The sequence below is a fragment of the Taudactylus pleione genome, unplaced genomic scaffold (assembly GCF_031769625.1).
Source record: "Taudactylus pleione unplaced genomic scaffold, aTauple2 ptg001678l, whole genome shotgun sequence".
Lineage (NCBI taxonomy): Eukaryota > Metazoa > Chordata > Amphibia > Anura > Myobatrachidae > Taudactylus > Taudactylus pleione.
In genome coordinates, this window is record NW_028286075.1 from 131,754 (window position 1) to 145,366 (window position 13,613).

The window sequence follows — 13,613 nt, forward strand, 5'->3', positions numbered from 1 at the left end:
CCCTACATGTACCATCCTTACACTGAGTACAGCTCCCCTACATGTACCCTCCTTACACTGAGCACAGCTCCCCTACATGTACCATCCTTACACTGAGTACATCTCCCCTACATGTACCATCCTTACACTGAGTACATCTCCCCTACATGTACCATCCTTACACTGAGTACAGCTCCCCTACATGTACCCTCCTTACACTGAGGACATCTCCCCTACATGTACCATCCTTACACTGAGTACATCTCCCCTACATGCACCATCCTTACACTGAGTACATCTCCCCTACAAGTACCATCCTTACACTGAGTACATCTCCCCTACATGTACCATCCTTACACTGAGTACATCTCCCCTACATGTACCATCCTTACACTGAGTACATCTCCCCTACATGTACCATCCTTACACTGAGTACAGCTCCCCTACATGTACCTTCCTTACACTGAGCACAGCTCCCCTACATGTACCATCCTTACACTGAGTACATCTCCCCTACATGTACCATCCTTACACTGAGTACATCTCCCCTACATGTACCATCCTTACACTGAGTACATCTCTCCTACATGTACCATCCTTACACTGAGTACATCTCCCCTACATGTACCATCCTTACACTGAGTACAGCTCCCCTACATGTACCATCCTTACACTGAGCACAGCTCCCCTACATGTACCATCCTTACACTGAGTACATCTCCCCTACATGTACCACCCTTACACTGAGTACAGCTCCCCTACATGTACCATCCTTACACTGAGTACATCTCCCCTACATGTACCATCCTTACACTGAGTACAGCTCCCCTACGTATACCATCCTTACACTGAGCACAGCTTCCCTACATGTACCATCCTTACACTGAGTACAGCTCCCCTACGTATACCATCCTTACACTGAGTACAGCTCCCCTACATGTACCATCCTTACACTGAGCACAGCTCCCCTACATGTACCATCCTTACACTGAGTACAGCTCCCCTACATGTACCATCCTTACACTGAGTACATCTCCCCTACATGTACCATCCTTACACTGAGTACATCTCCCCTACATGTACAATCCTTACACTGAGTACATCTCCCCTACATGTACCATCCTTACACTGAGTACAGCTCCCCTACATGTACCACCCTTACACTGAGTACAAACCACTGAGGGAGGAACGTACCTTTTCTTGTCTTTGCAAAGCACAACAGGAACCTTTGCATGGAAATCGGACTCAACATCTATATATCCAGCTGGATTGTATGAAAAAGAAGAAGAAAACTCAATAGATGTGAAAGGGGTTGTCCATTATTGGATAACCCTTTGTTATATTAACCTTCCACCCCCAGATAGCAATTAGGGGCAGTACCTCAAACTGGGAGCGCCCATTACTGTATCCTGAAAGCCAGTTAGGACTTCAGCATGTTTGCAGGGGAGAATTAGAGACTATAGTCCGTGCATAGAGATGTGCCCTCGTACACTACTGCCGCAGCCCCTCCTGACATGCCAGGGTCCCTGCCAATTAGCTTACGCTGAAATATGCGTCTTAGTCACAATGTGATGTGAAAATAAAACATTTAACGAGGCTGCACTGATGCAAATAAGACGCAAATGTAAAGATAAAGTCGCTGCATCACTCCGCACAGAAGGACTCGCTGGCGCCGGGCGTTTCGCGCTGCATGGCGTACTGAGGCTAGCTCGGTGTATGAGCACATATATGTAGTGGTCTATGGAAGAGTTTGCACAGGGACCTATTACGAGGTATGGAGAACCTTAGCTCAGATAATGGGGGTTTATCTCCCTTCCTGACATTTGTAGGGAAGAGGTGAGCACCTTCAAAGCTACTGTAGCTATATTGTAAACAAAACCATGGCAACAAAATGGCTGCCTCCATTGCCATAATACAGTAAGTAAGGCGATACATAGTACCACGCACCATTTCAGGTACTGCTGCTTAAAAGTACAGTTTACTCAATGTATTCTGAATGTCACATTACCCAGCAATTGCTATAGCCACGGTTATCAGGATTCATGTATATAACATATACTTTTATATTCTGAATAACACGCTACATAGAGAGGTAGACAATGCTAATCATATATAACGGTACAAGTAACATTTACAATAAAGCATTTCCCATACAATTATTAATGCTCTGCATGGAAATCCAGGCACTGCAATGTATATGTGTGTGTATATATACATAATATATATTTTATTTATTTATTTATTACCAGTTATTTATATAGCGCATACTTATTCCGCAGCGCTTTACAGAGAATATTTGGCCATCAGTCACATCCCTCCCTGCCCCAGTGCTTACACTCTATATTCCCCATCACATGGTCACACACATACACACTAGGGGTCACATCACTCCCTGCCCCAGTGCTTACACTCTATATTCCCCATCACATGGTCACACACATACACACTAGGGGTCACATCACTCCCTGCCCCAGTGCTTACACTCTATATTCCCCATCACATGGTCACACACATACACACTAGGGGTCACATCACTCCCTGCCCCAGTGCAGCTTACACTCTATATTCCTCATCACATGGTCACACACATACACACTAGGGGTCACATCACTCCCTGCCCCAGTGCTTACACTCTATATTCCCCATCACATGGTCACACACATACACACTAGGGATCACATCACTCCCTGCCCCAGTACTGCTTACACTCTATATTCCCCATCACATGGTCACACACATACACACTAGGGATCACATCACTCCCTGCCCCAGTGCTTACACTCTATATTCCCCATCACATGGTCACACACATACACACTAGGGATCACATCACTCCCTGCCCCAGTGCTTACACTCTATATTCCCCATCACATGGTCACACACATACACACTAGGGGGCACATCACTCCCTGCCCCACTGCTTACACTCTATATTCCCCATCACATGGTCACACACATATACACTAGGGGTCACATCACTCCCTGCCCCAGTGCTTACACTCTATATTCCCCATCACATGGTCACACACATACACACTAGGGGTCACATCCCTCCCTGCCCCAGTGCTTACACTCTATATTCCCCATCACATGGTCACACACATACACACTAGGGGTCACATCACTCCCTGCCCCAGTACTGCTTACACTCTATATTCCCCATCACATGGTCACACACATACACACTAGGGATCACATCACTCCCTGCCCCAGTGCTTACACTCTATATTCCCCATCACATGGTCACACACATACACACTAGGGGTCACATCAGTCCCTGCCCCAGTGCTTACACTCTATATTCCCCATCACATGGTCACACACATACACACTAGGGATCACATCAGTCCCTGCCCCAGTGCTTACACTCTATATTCCCCATCACATGGTCACACACATACACACTAGGGGGCACATCACTCCCTGCCCCACTGCTTACACTCTATATTCCCCATCACATGGTCACACACATATACACTAGGGGTCACATCACTCCCTGCCCCAGTGCTTACACTCTATATTCCCCATCACATGGTCACACACATACACACTAGGGGTCACATCCCTCCCTGCCCCAGTGCTTACACTCTATATTCCCCATCACATGGTCACACACATACACACTAGGGGTCACATCACTCCCTGCCCCAGTACTGCTTACACTCTATATTCCCCATCACATGGTCACACACATACACACTAGGGATCACATCACTCCCTGTCCCAGTGCAGCTTACACTCTATATTCCCCATCACATGGTCACACACATACACACTAGGGGTCACATCCCTCCCTGCCCCAGTGCTTACACTCTATATTCCCCATCACATGGTCACACACATACACACTAGGGATCACATCAGTCCCTGCCCCAGTGCTTACACTCTATATTCCCCATCACATGGTCACACACATACACACTAGGGATCACATCAGTCCCTGCCCCAGTGCTTACACTCTATATTCCCCATCACATGGTCACACACATACACACTAGGGGGCACATCACTCCCTGCCCCACTGCTTACACTCTATATTCCCCATCACATGGTCACACACATATACACTAGGGGTCACATCACTCCCTGCCCCAGTGCTTACACTCTATATTCCCCATCACATGGTCACACACATACACACTAGGGGTCACATCACTCCCTGCCCCAGTGCTTACACTCTATATTCCCCATCACATGGTCACACACATATACACTAGGGATCACATCACTCCCTGCCCCAATGCTTACACTCTATATTCCCCATCACATGGTCACACACATACACACTAGGGGTCACATCACTCCCTGCCCCAGTACTGCTTACACTCTATATTCCCCATCACATGGTCACACACATACACACTAGGGATCACATCACTCCCTGTCCCAGTGCAGCTTACACTCTATATTCCCCATCACATGGTCACACACATACACACTAGGGGTCACATCCCTCCCTGCCCCAGTGCTTACACTCTATATTCCCCATCACATGGTCACACACATACACACTAGGGATCACATCACTCCCTGCCCCAGTGCTTACACTCTATATTCCCCATCACATGGTCACACACATACACACTAGGGATCACATCAGTCCCTGCCCCAGTGCTTACACTCTATATTCCCCATCACATGGTCACACACATACACACTAGGGATCACATCAGTCCCTGCCCCAGTGCTTACACTCTATATTCCCCATCACATGGTCACACACATACACACTAGGGGGCACATCACTCCCTGCCCCACTGCTTACACTCTATATTCCCCATCACATGGTCACACACATATACACTAGGGGTCACATCACTCCCTGCCCCAGTGCTTACACTCTATATTCCCCATCACATGGTCACACACATACACACTAGGGGTCACATCCCTCCCTGCCCCAGTGCTTACACTCTATATTCCCCATCACATGGTCACACACATACACACTAGGGGTCACATCACTCCCTGCCCCAGTACTGCTTACACTCTATATTCCCCATCACATGGTCACACACATACACACTAGGGATCACATCACTCCCTGTCCCAGTGCAGCTTACACTCTATATTCCCCATCACATGGTCACACACATACACACTAGGGGTCACATCCCTCCCTGCCCCAGTGCTTACACTCTATATTCCCCATCACATGGTCACACACATACACACTAGGGATCACATCAGTCCCTGCCCCAGTGCTTACACTCTATATTCCCCATCACATGGTCACACACATACACACTAGGGATCACTTCAGTCCCTGCCCCAGTGCTTACACTCTATATTCCCCATCACATGGTCACACACATACACACTAGGGGGCACATCACTCCCTGCCCCACTGCTTACACTCTATATTCCCCATCACATGGTCACACACATATACACTAGGGGTCACATCACTCCCTGCCCCAGTGCTTACACTCTATATTCCCCATCACATGGTCACACACATACACACTAGGGGTCACATCACTCCCTGCCCCAGTGCTTACACTCTATATTCCCCATCACATGGTCACACACATATACACTAGGGATCACATCACTCCCTGCCCCAATGCTTACACTCTATATTCCCCATCACATGGTCACACACATACACACTAGGGGTCACATCACTCCCTGTCCCAGTGCTTACACTCTATATTCCCCATCACATGGTCACACACATACACACTAGGGGTCACATCACTCCCTGCCCCAGTGCAGCTTACACTCTATATTCCCCATCATATGGTCACACACATACACACTAGGGATCACATCACTCCCTGCCCCAATGCTTACACTCTATATTCCCCATCACATGGTCACACACATACACACTAGGGATCACATCAGTCCCTGCCCCAGTGCTTACACTCTATATTCCCCATCACATGGTCACACACATACACACTAGGGATCACATCAGTCCCTGCCCCAGTGCTTACACTCTATATTCCCCATCACATGGTCACACACATACACACTAGGGGGCACATCACTCCCTGCCCCACTGCTTACACTCTATATTCCCCATCACATGGTCACACACATATACACTAGGGGTCACATCACTCCCTGCCCCAGTGCTTACACTCTATATTCCCCATCACATGGTCACACACATACACACTAGGGGTCACATCCCTCCCTGCACCAGTGCTTACACTCTATATTCCCCATCACATGGTCACACACATACACACTAGGGATCACATCAGTCCCTGCCCCAGTGCTTACACTCTATATTCCCCATCACATGGTCACACACATACACACTAGGGATCACATCAGTCCCTGCCCCAGTGCTTACACTCTATATTCCCCATCACATGGTCACACACATACACACTAGGGGGCACATCACTCCCTGCCCCACTGCTTACACTCTATATTCCCCATCACATGGTCACACACATATACACTAGGGGTCACATCACTCCCTGCCCCAGTGCTTACACTCTATATTCCCCATCACATGGTCACACACATACACACTAGGGGTCACATCACTCCCTGCCCCAGTGCTTACACTCTATATTCCCCATCACATGGTCACACACATATACACTAGGGATCACATCACTCCCTGCCCCAATGCTTACACTCTATATTCCCCATCACATGGTCACACACATACACACTAGGGGTCACATCACTCCCTGTCCCAGTGCTTACACTCTATATTCCCCATCACATGGTCACACACATACACACTAGGGGTCACATCACTCCCTGCCCCAGTGCAGCTTACACTCTATATTCCCCATCATATGGTCACACACATACACACTAGGGATCACATCACTCCCTGCCCCAATGCTTACACTCTATATTCCCCATCACATGGTCACACACATACACACTAGGGATCACATCACTCCCTGCCCCAGTGCAGCTTACACTCTATATTCCCCATCATATGGTCACACACATACACACTAGGGGTCACATCACTCCCTGCCCCAGTGCTTACACTCTATATTCCCCATCACATGGTCACACACATACACACTAAGGGTCACATCACTCCCTGACCCTGTGCTTACACTCTATATTCCCCATCACATGGTCACACACATACACACTAGGGATCACATCACTCCCTGTCCCAGTGCAGCTTACACTCTATATTCCCCATCACATGGTCACACACATACACACTAGGGGTCACATCACTCCCTGCCCCAGTGCTTACACTCTATATTCCCCATTACATGGTCACACACATACACACTAAGGGTCACATCACTCCCTGACCCTGTGCTTACACTCTATATTCCCCATCACATGGTCACACACATACACACTAGGGATCACATCACTCCCTGTCCCAGTGCTTACACTCTATATTCCCCATCACATGGTCACACACATACACACTAGGGGTCACATCACTCCCTGCCCCAGTGCTTACACTCTATATTCCCCATCACATGGTCACACACATACACACTAGGGATCACATCACTCCCTGTCCCAGTGCTTACACTCTATATTCCCCATCACATGGTCACACACATACACACTAGGGGTCACATCACTCCCTGCCCCAGTGCTTACACTCTATATTCCCCATCACATGGTCACACACATATACACTAGGGATCACATCACTCCCTGCCCCAATGCTTACACTCTATATTCCCCATCACATGGTCACACACATACACACTAGGGATCACATCACTCCCTGCCCCAGTGCAGCTTACACTCTATATTCCCCATCATATGGTCACACACATACACACTAGGGGTCACATCACTCCCTGCCCCAGTGCTTACACTCTATATTCCCCATCACATGGTCACACACATACACACTAAGGGTCACATCACTCCCTGACCCTGTGCTTACACTCTATATTCCCCATCACATGGTCACACACATACACACTAGGGATCACATCACTCCCTGTCCCAGTGCAGCTTACACTCTATATTCCCCATCACATGGTCACACACATACACACTAGGGGTCACATCACTCCCTGCCCCAGTGCTTACACTCTATATTCCCCATCACATGGTCACACACATACACACTAAGGGTCACATCACTCCCTGACCCTGTGCTTACACTCTATATTCCCCATCACATGGTCACACACATACACACTAGGGATCACATCACTCCCTGTCCCAGTGCTTACACTCTATATTCCCCATCACATGGTCACACACATACACACTAGGGGTCACATCACTCCCTGCCCCAGTGCTTACACTCTATATTCCCCATCACATGGTCACACACATACACACTAGGGATCACATCACTCCCTGTCCCAGTGCTTACACTCTATATTCCCCATCACATGGTCACACACATACACACTAGGGGTCACATCACTCCCTGCCCCAGTGCTTACACTCTATATTCCCCATCACATGGTCACACACATACACACTAGGGGTCACATCACTCCCTGTCCCAGTGCTTACACTCTATATTCCCCATCACATGGTCACACACATACACACTAGGGGTCACATCACTCCCTGCCATAGTGCTTACACTCTATATTCCCCATCACATGGTCACACACATACACACTAGGGGTCACATCACTCCCTGTCCCAGTGCTTACACTCTATATTCCCCATCACATGGTCACACACATACACACTAGGGGTCACATCACTCCCTGCCCCAGTGCTTACACTCTATATTCCCCATCACATGGTCACACACATACACACTAGGGGTCACATCACTCCCTGTCCCAGTGCTTACACTCTATATTCCCCATCACATGGTCACACACATACACACTAGGGGTCACATCACTCCCTGCCCCAGTGCTTACACTCTATATTCCCCATCACATGGTCACACACATACACACTAGGGGTCACATCACTCCCTGTCCCAGTGCTTACACTCTATATTCCCCATCACATGGTCACACACATACACACTAGGGGTCACATCACTCCCTGCCATAGTGCTTACACTCTATATTCCCCATCACATGGTCACACACATACACACTAGGGGTCACATCACTCCCTGTCCCAGTGCTTACACTCTATATTCCCCATCACATGGTCACACACATACACACTAGGGGTCACATCACTCCCTGCCCCAGTGCTTACACTCTATATTCCCCATCACATGGTCACACACATACACACTAGGGGTCACATCACTCCCTGTCCCAGTGCTTACACTCTATATTCCCCATCACATGGTCACACACATACACACTAGGGGTCACATCACTCCCTGCCATAGTGCTTACACTCTATATTCCCCATCACATGGTCACACACATACACACTAGGGGTCACATCACTCCCTGCCCCAGTGCTTACACTCTATATTCCCCATCACATGGTCACACACATACACACTAGGGATCACATCACTCCCTGCCCCAGTGCAGCTTACACTCTATATTCCCCATCACATGGTCACACACATACACACTAGGGCTCACATCACTCCCTGTCCCAGTGCTTACACTCTATATTCCCCATCACATGGTCACACACATACACACTAGGGGTCACATCACTCCCTGCCCCAGTGCTTACACTCTATATTCCCCATCACATGGTCACACACATACACACTAGGGGTCACATCACTCCCTGCCCCAGTGCTTACACTCTATATTCCCCATCACATGGTCACACACATACACACTAGGGGTCACATCACTCCCTGCCCCAGTGCTTACACTCTATATTCCCCATCACATGGTCACACACATACACACTAGGGATCACATCAGTCCCTGTCCCAGTGGAGCTTACACTCTATATTCCCCATCACATGGTCACACACATACACACTAGGGCTCACATCACTCCCTGCCCCAGTGCTTACTCTCTATATTCCCCATCACATGGTCACACACATACACACTAGGCAGCTTACACTCTATATTCCCCATCACATGGTCACACACATACACACTAGGGGTCACATCACTCCCTACCCCAGTGCTTACACTCTATATTCCCTATCACATGGTCACACACATACACACTAGGGATCACATCACTTCCTGTCCCAGTGGAGCTTACACTCTATATTCCCCATCACATGGTCACACACATACACACTAGGGATCACATCACTCCCTGCCCCAGTGCTTACACTCTATATTCCTCATCACATGGTCACACACATACACACTAGGGGTCACATCACTCCCTGCCCCAGTGCTTACACTCTAAATTCCCCATCACATGGTCACACACATACACACTAGGGGTCACATCACTCCCTGCCCCAGTGCTTACACTCTATATTCCCCATCACATGGTCACACACATACACACTAGGGATCACATCAGTCCCTGCCCCAGTGCTTACTCTCTATATTCCCCATCACATGGTCACACACATACACACTAGGCAGCTTACACTCTATATTCCCCATCACATGGTCACACACATACACACTAGGGGTCACATCACTCCCTACCCCAGTGCTTACACTCTATATTCCCTATCACATGGTCACACACATACACACTAGGGATCACATCACTTCCTGTCCCAGTGCAGCTTACACTCTATATTCCCCATCACATGGTCACACACATACACACTAGGGATCACATCACTCCCTGCCCCAGTGCTTACACTCTATATTCCTCATCACATGGTCACACACATACACACTAGGGGTCACATCACTCCCTGCCCCAGTGCTTACACTCTATATTCCCCATCACATGGTCACACACATACACACTAGGGGTCACATCACTCCCTGCCCCAGTGCTTACACTCTATATTCCCTATCACATGGTCACACACATACACACTAGGGATCACATCACTCCCTGTCCCAGTGCAGCTTACACACATACACACTATTTCACACATAGTGTCACACGCAGTCACACACATACACACTAGGCAGCTTACACTCTATATTCCCCATCACATGGTCACACACATACACACTAGGGGTCACATCACTCCCTGCCCCAGTGCTTACACTCTATATTCCCCATCACATGCTCACACACATACACACTAGGGGTCACATCACTCCCTGCCCCAGTGCTTACACTCTATATTCCCCATCACATGGTCACACACATACACACTAGGGGTCACATCACTCCCTGCCCCAGTGCTTACACTCTATATTCCCCATCACATGGTCACACACATACACACTAGGGGTCACATCACTCCCTGTCCCAGTGCTTACACTCTATATTCCCCATCACATGGTCACACACATACACACTAGGGGTCACATCACTCCCTGCCCCAGTGCTTACACTCTATATTCCCCATCACATGGTCACACACATACACACTAGGGGTCACATCACTCCCTGTCCCAGTGCTTACACTCTATATTCCCCATCACATGGTCACACACATACACACTAGGGGTCACATCACTCCCTGCCCCAGTGCTTACACTCTATATTCCCCATCACATGGTCACACACATACACACTGGGGATCACATCAGTCCCTGCCCCAGTGCTTACTCTCTATATTCCCCATCACATGGTCACACACATACACACTAGGCAGCTTACACTCTATATTCCCCATCACATGGTCACACACATACACACTAGGGGGTCACATCACTCCCTACCCCAGTGCTTACACTCTATATTCCCTATCACATGGTCACACACATACACACTAGGGATCACATCACTTCCTGTCCCAGTGCAGCTTACACTCTATATTCCCCATCACATGGTCACACACATACACACTAGGGATCACATCACTCCCTGCCCCAGTGCTTACACTCTATATTCCTCATCACATGGTCACACACATACACACTAGGGGTCACATCACTCCCTGCCCCAGTGCTTACACTCTATATTCCCCATCACATGGTCACACACATACACACTAGGGGTCACATCACTCCCTGCCCCAGTGCTTACACTCTATATTCCCTATCACATGGTCACACACATACACACTAGGGATCACATCACTCCCTGTCCCAGTGCAGCTTACACACATACACACTATTTCACACATAGTGTCACACGCAGTCACACACATACACACTAGGCAGCTTACACTCTATATTCCCCATCACATGGTCACACACATACACACTAGGGGTCACATCACTCCCTGCCCCAGTGCTTACACTCTATATTCCCCATCACATGCTCACACACATACACACTAGGGGTCACATCACTCCCTGCCCCAGTGCTTACACTCTATATTCCCCATCACATGGTCACACACATACACACTAGGGGTCACATCACTCCCTGCCCCAGTGCTTACACTCTATATTCCCCATCACATGGTCACACACATACACACTAGGGGTCACATCACTCCCTGTCCCAGTGCTTACACTCTATATTCCCCATCACATGGTCACACACATACACACTAGGGGTCACATCACTCCCTGCCCAGTGCTTACACTCTATATTCCCCATCACATGGTCACACACATACACACTAGGGGTCACATCACTCCCTGTCCCAGTGCTTACACTCTATATTCCCCATCACATGGTCACACACATACACACTAGGGGTCACATCACTCCCTGCCATAGTGCTTACACTCTATATTCCCCATCACATGGTCACACACATACACACTAGGGGTCACATCACTCCCTGTCCCAGTGCTTACACTCTATATTCCCCATCACATGGTCACACACATACACACTAGGGGTCACATCACTCCCTGCCCCAGTGCTTACACTCTATATTCCCCATCACATGGTCACACACATACACACTAGGGGTCACATCACTCCCTGTCCCAGTGCTTACACTCTATATTCCCCATCACATGGTCACACACATACACACTAGGGGTCACATCACTCCCTGCCATAGTGCTTACACTCTATATTCCCCATCACATGGTCACACACATACACACTAGGGGTCACATCACTCCCTGCCCCAGTGCTTACACTCTATATTCCCCATCACATGGTCACACACATACACACTAGGGATCACATCACTCCCTGCCCCAGTGCAGCTTACACTCTATATTCCCCATCACATGGTCACACACATACACACTAGGGCTCACATCACTCCCTGTCCCAGTGCTTACACTCTATATTCCCCATCACATGGTCACACACATACACACTAGGGGTCACATCACTCCCTGCCCCAGTGCTTACACTCTATATTCCCCATCACATGGTCACACACATACACACTAGGGGTCACATCACTCCCTGCCCCAGTGCTTACACTCTATATTCCCCATCACATGGTCACACACATACACACTAGGGGTCACATCACTCCCTGCCCCAGTGCTTACACTCTATATTCCCCATCACATTGTCACACACATACACACTAGGGATCACATCAGTCCCTGTCCCAGTGGAGCTTACACTCTATATTCCCCATCACATGGTCACACACATACACACTAGGGCTCACATCACTCCCTGCCCCAGTGCTTACTCTCTATATTCCCCATCACATGGTCACACACATACACACTAGGCAGCTTACACTCTATATTCCCCATCACATGGTCACACACATACACACTAGGGGTCACATCACTCCCTACCCCAGTGCTTACACTCTATATTCCCTATCACATGGTCACACACATACACACTAGGGATCACATCACTTCCTGTCCCAGTGGAGCTTACACTCTATATTC

The 13,613-nt window shown here is 48.6% G+C and overlaps 1 protein-coding gene across 1 annotated transcript in view; it reads right to left on the reverse strand.

Moving 5' to 3' along the window:
• Positions 1-13,613, reverse strand: part of LOC148439591 (terminal uridylyltransferase 4-like) — a gene marked incomplete at its 3' end in the record, with an annotated part of 394,965 nt that overhangs the window by 93,079 nt on the left and 288,273 nt on the right. The window contains exon 8 of the mRNA XM_088464538.1: positions 1,174-1,243. Coding sequence (XP_088320664.1) covers positions 1,174-1,243 — 70 coding nt within the window. The remainder of the gene's footprint in view (positions 1-1,173; positions 1,244-13,613) is intronic.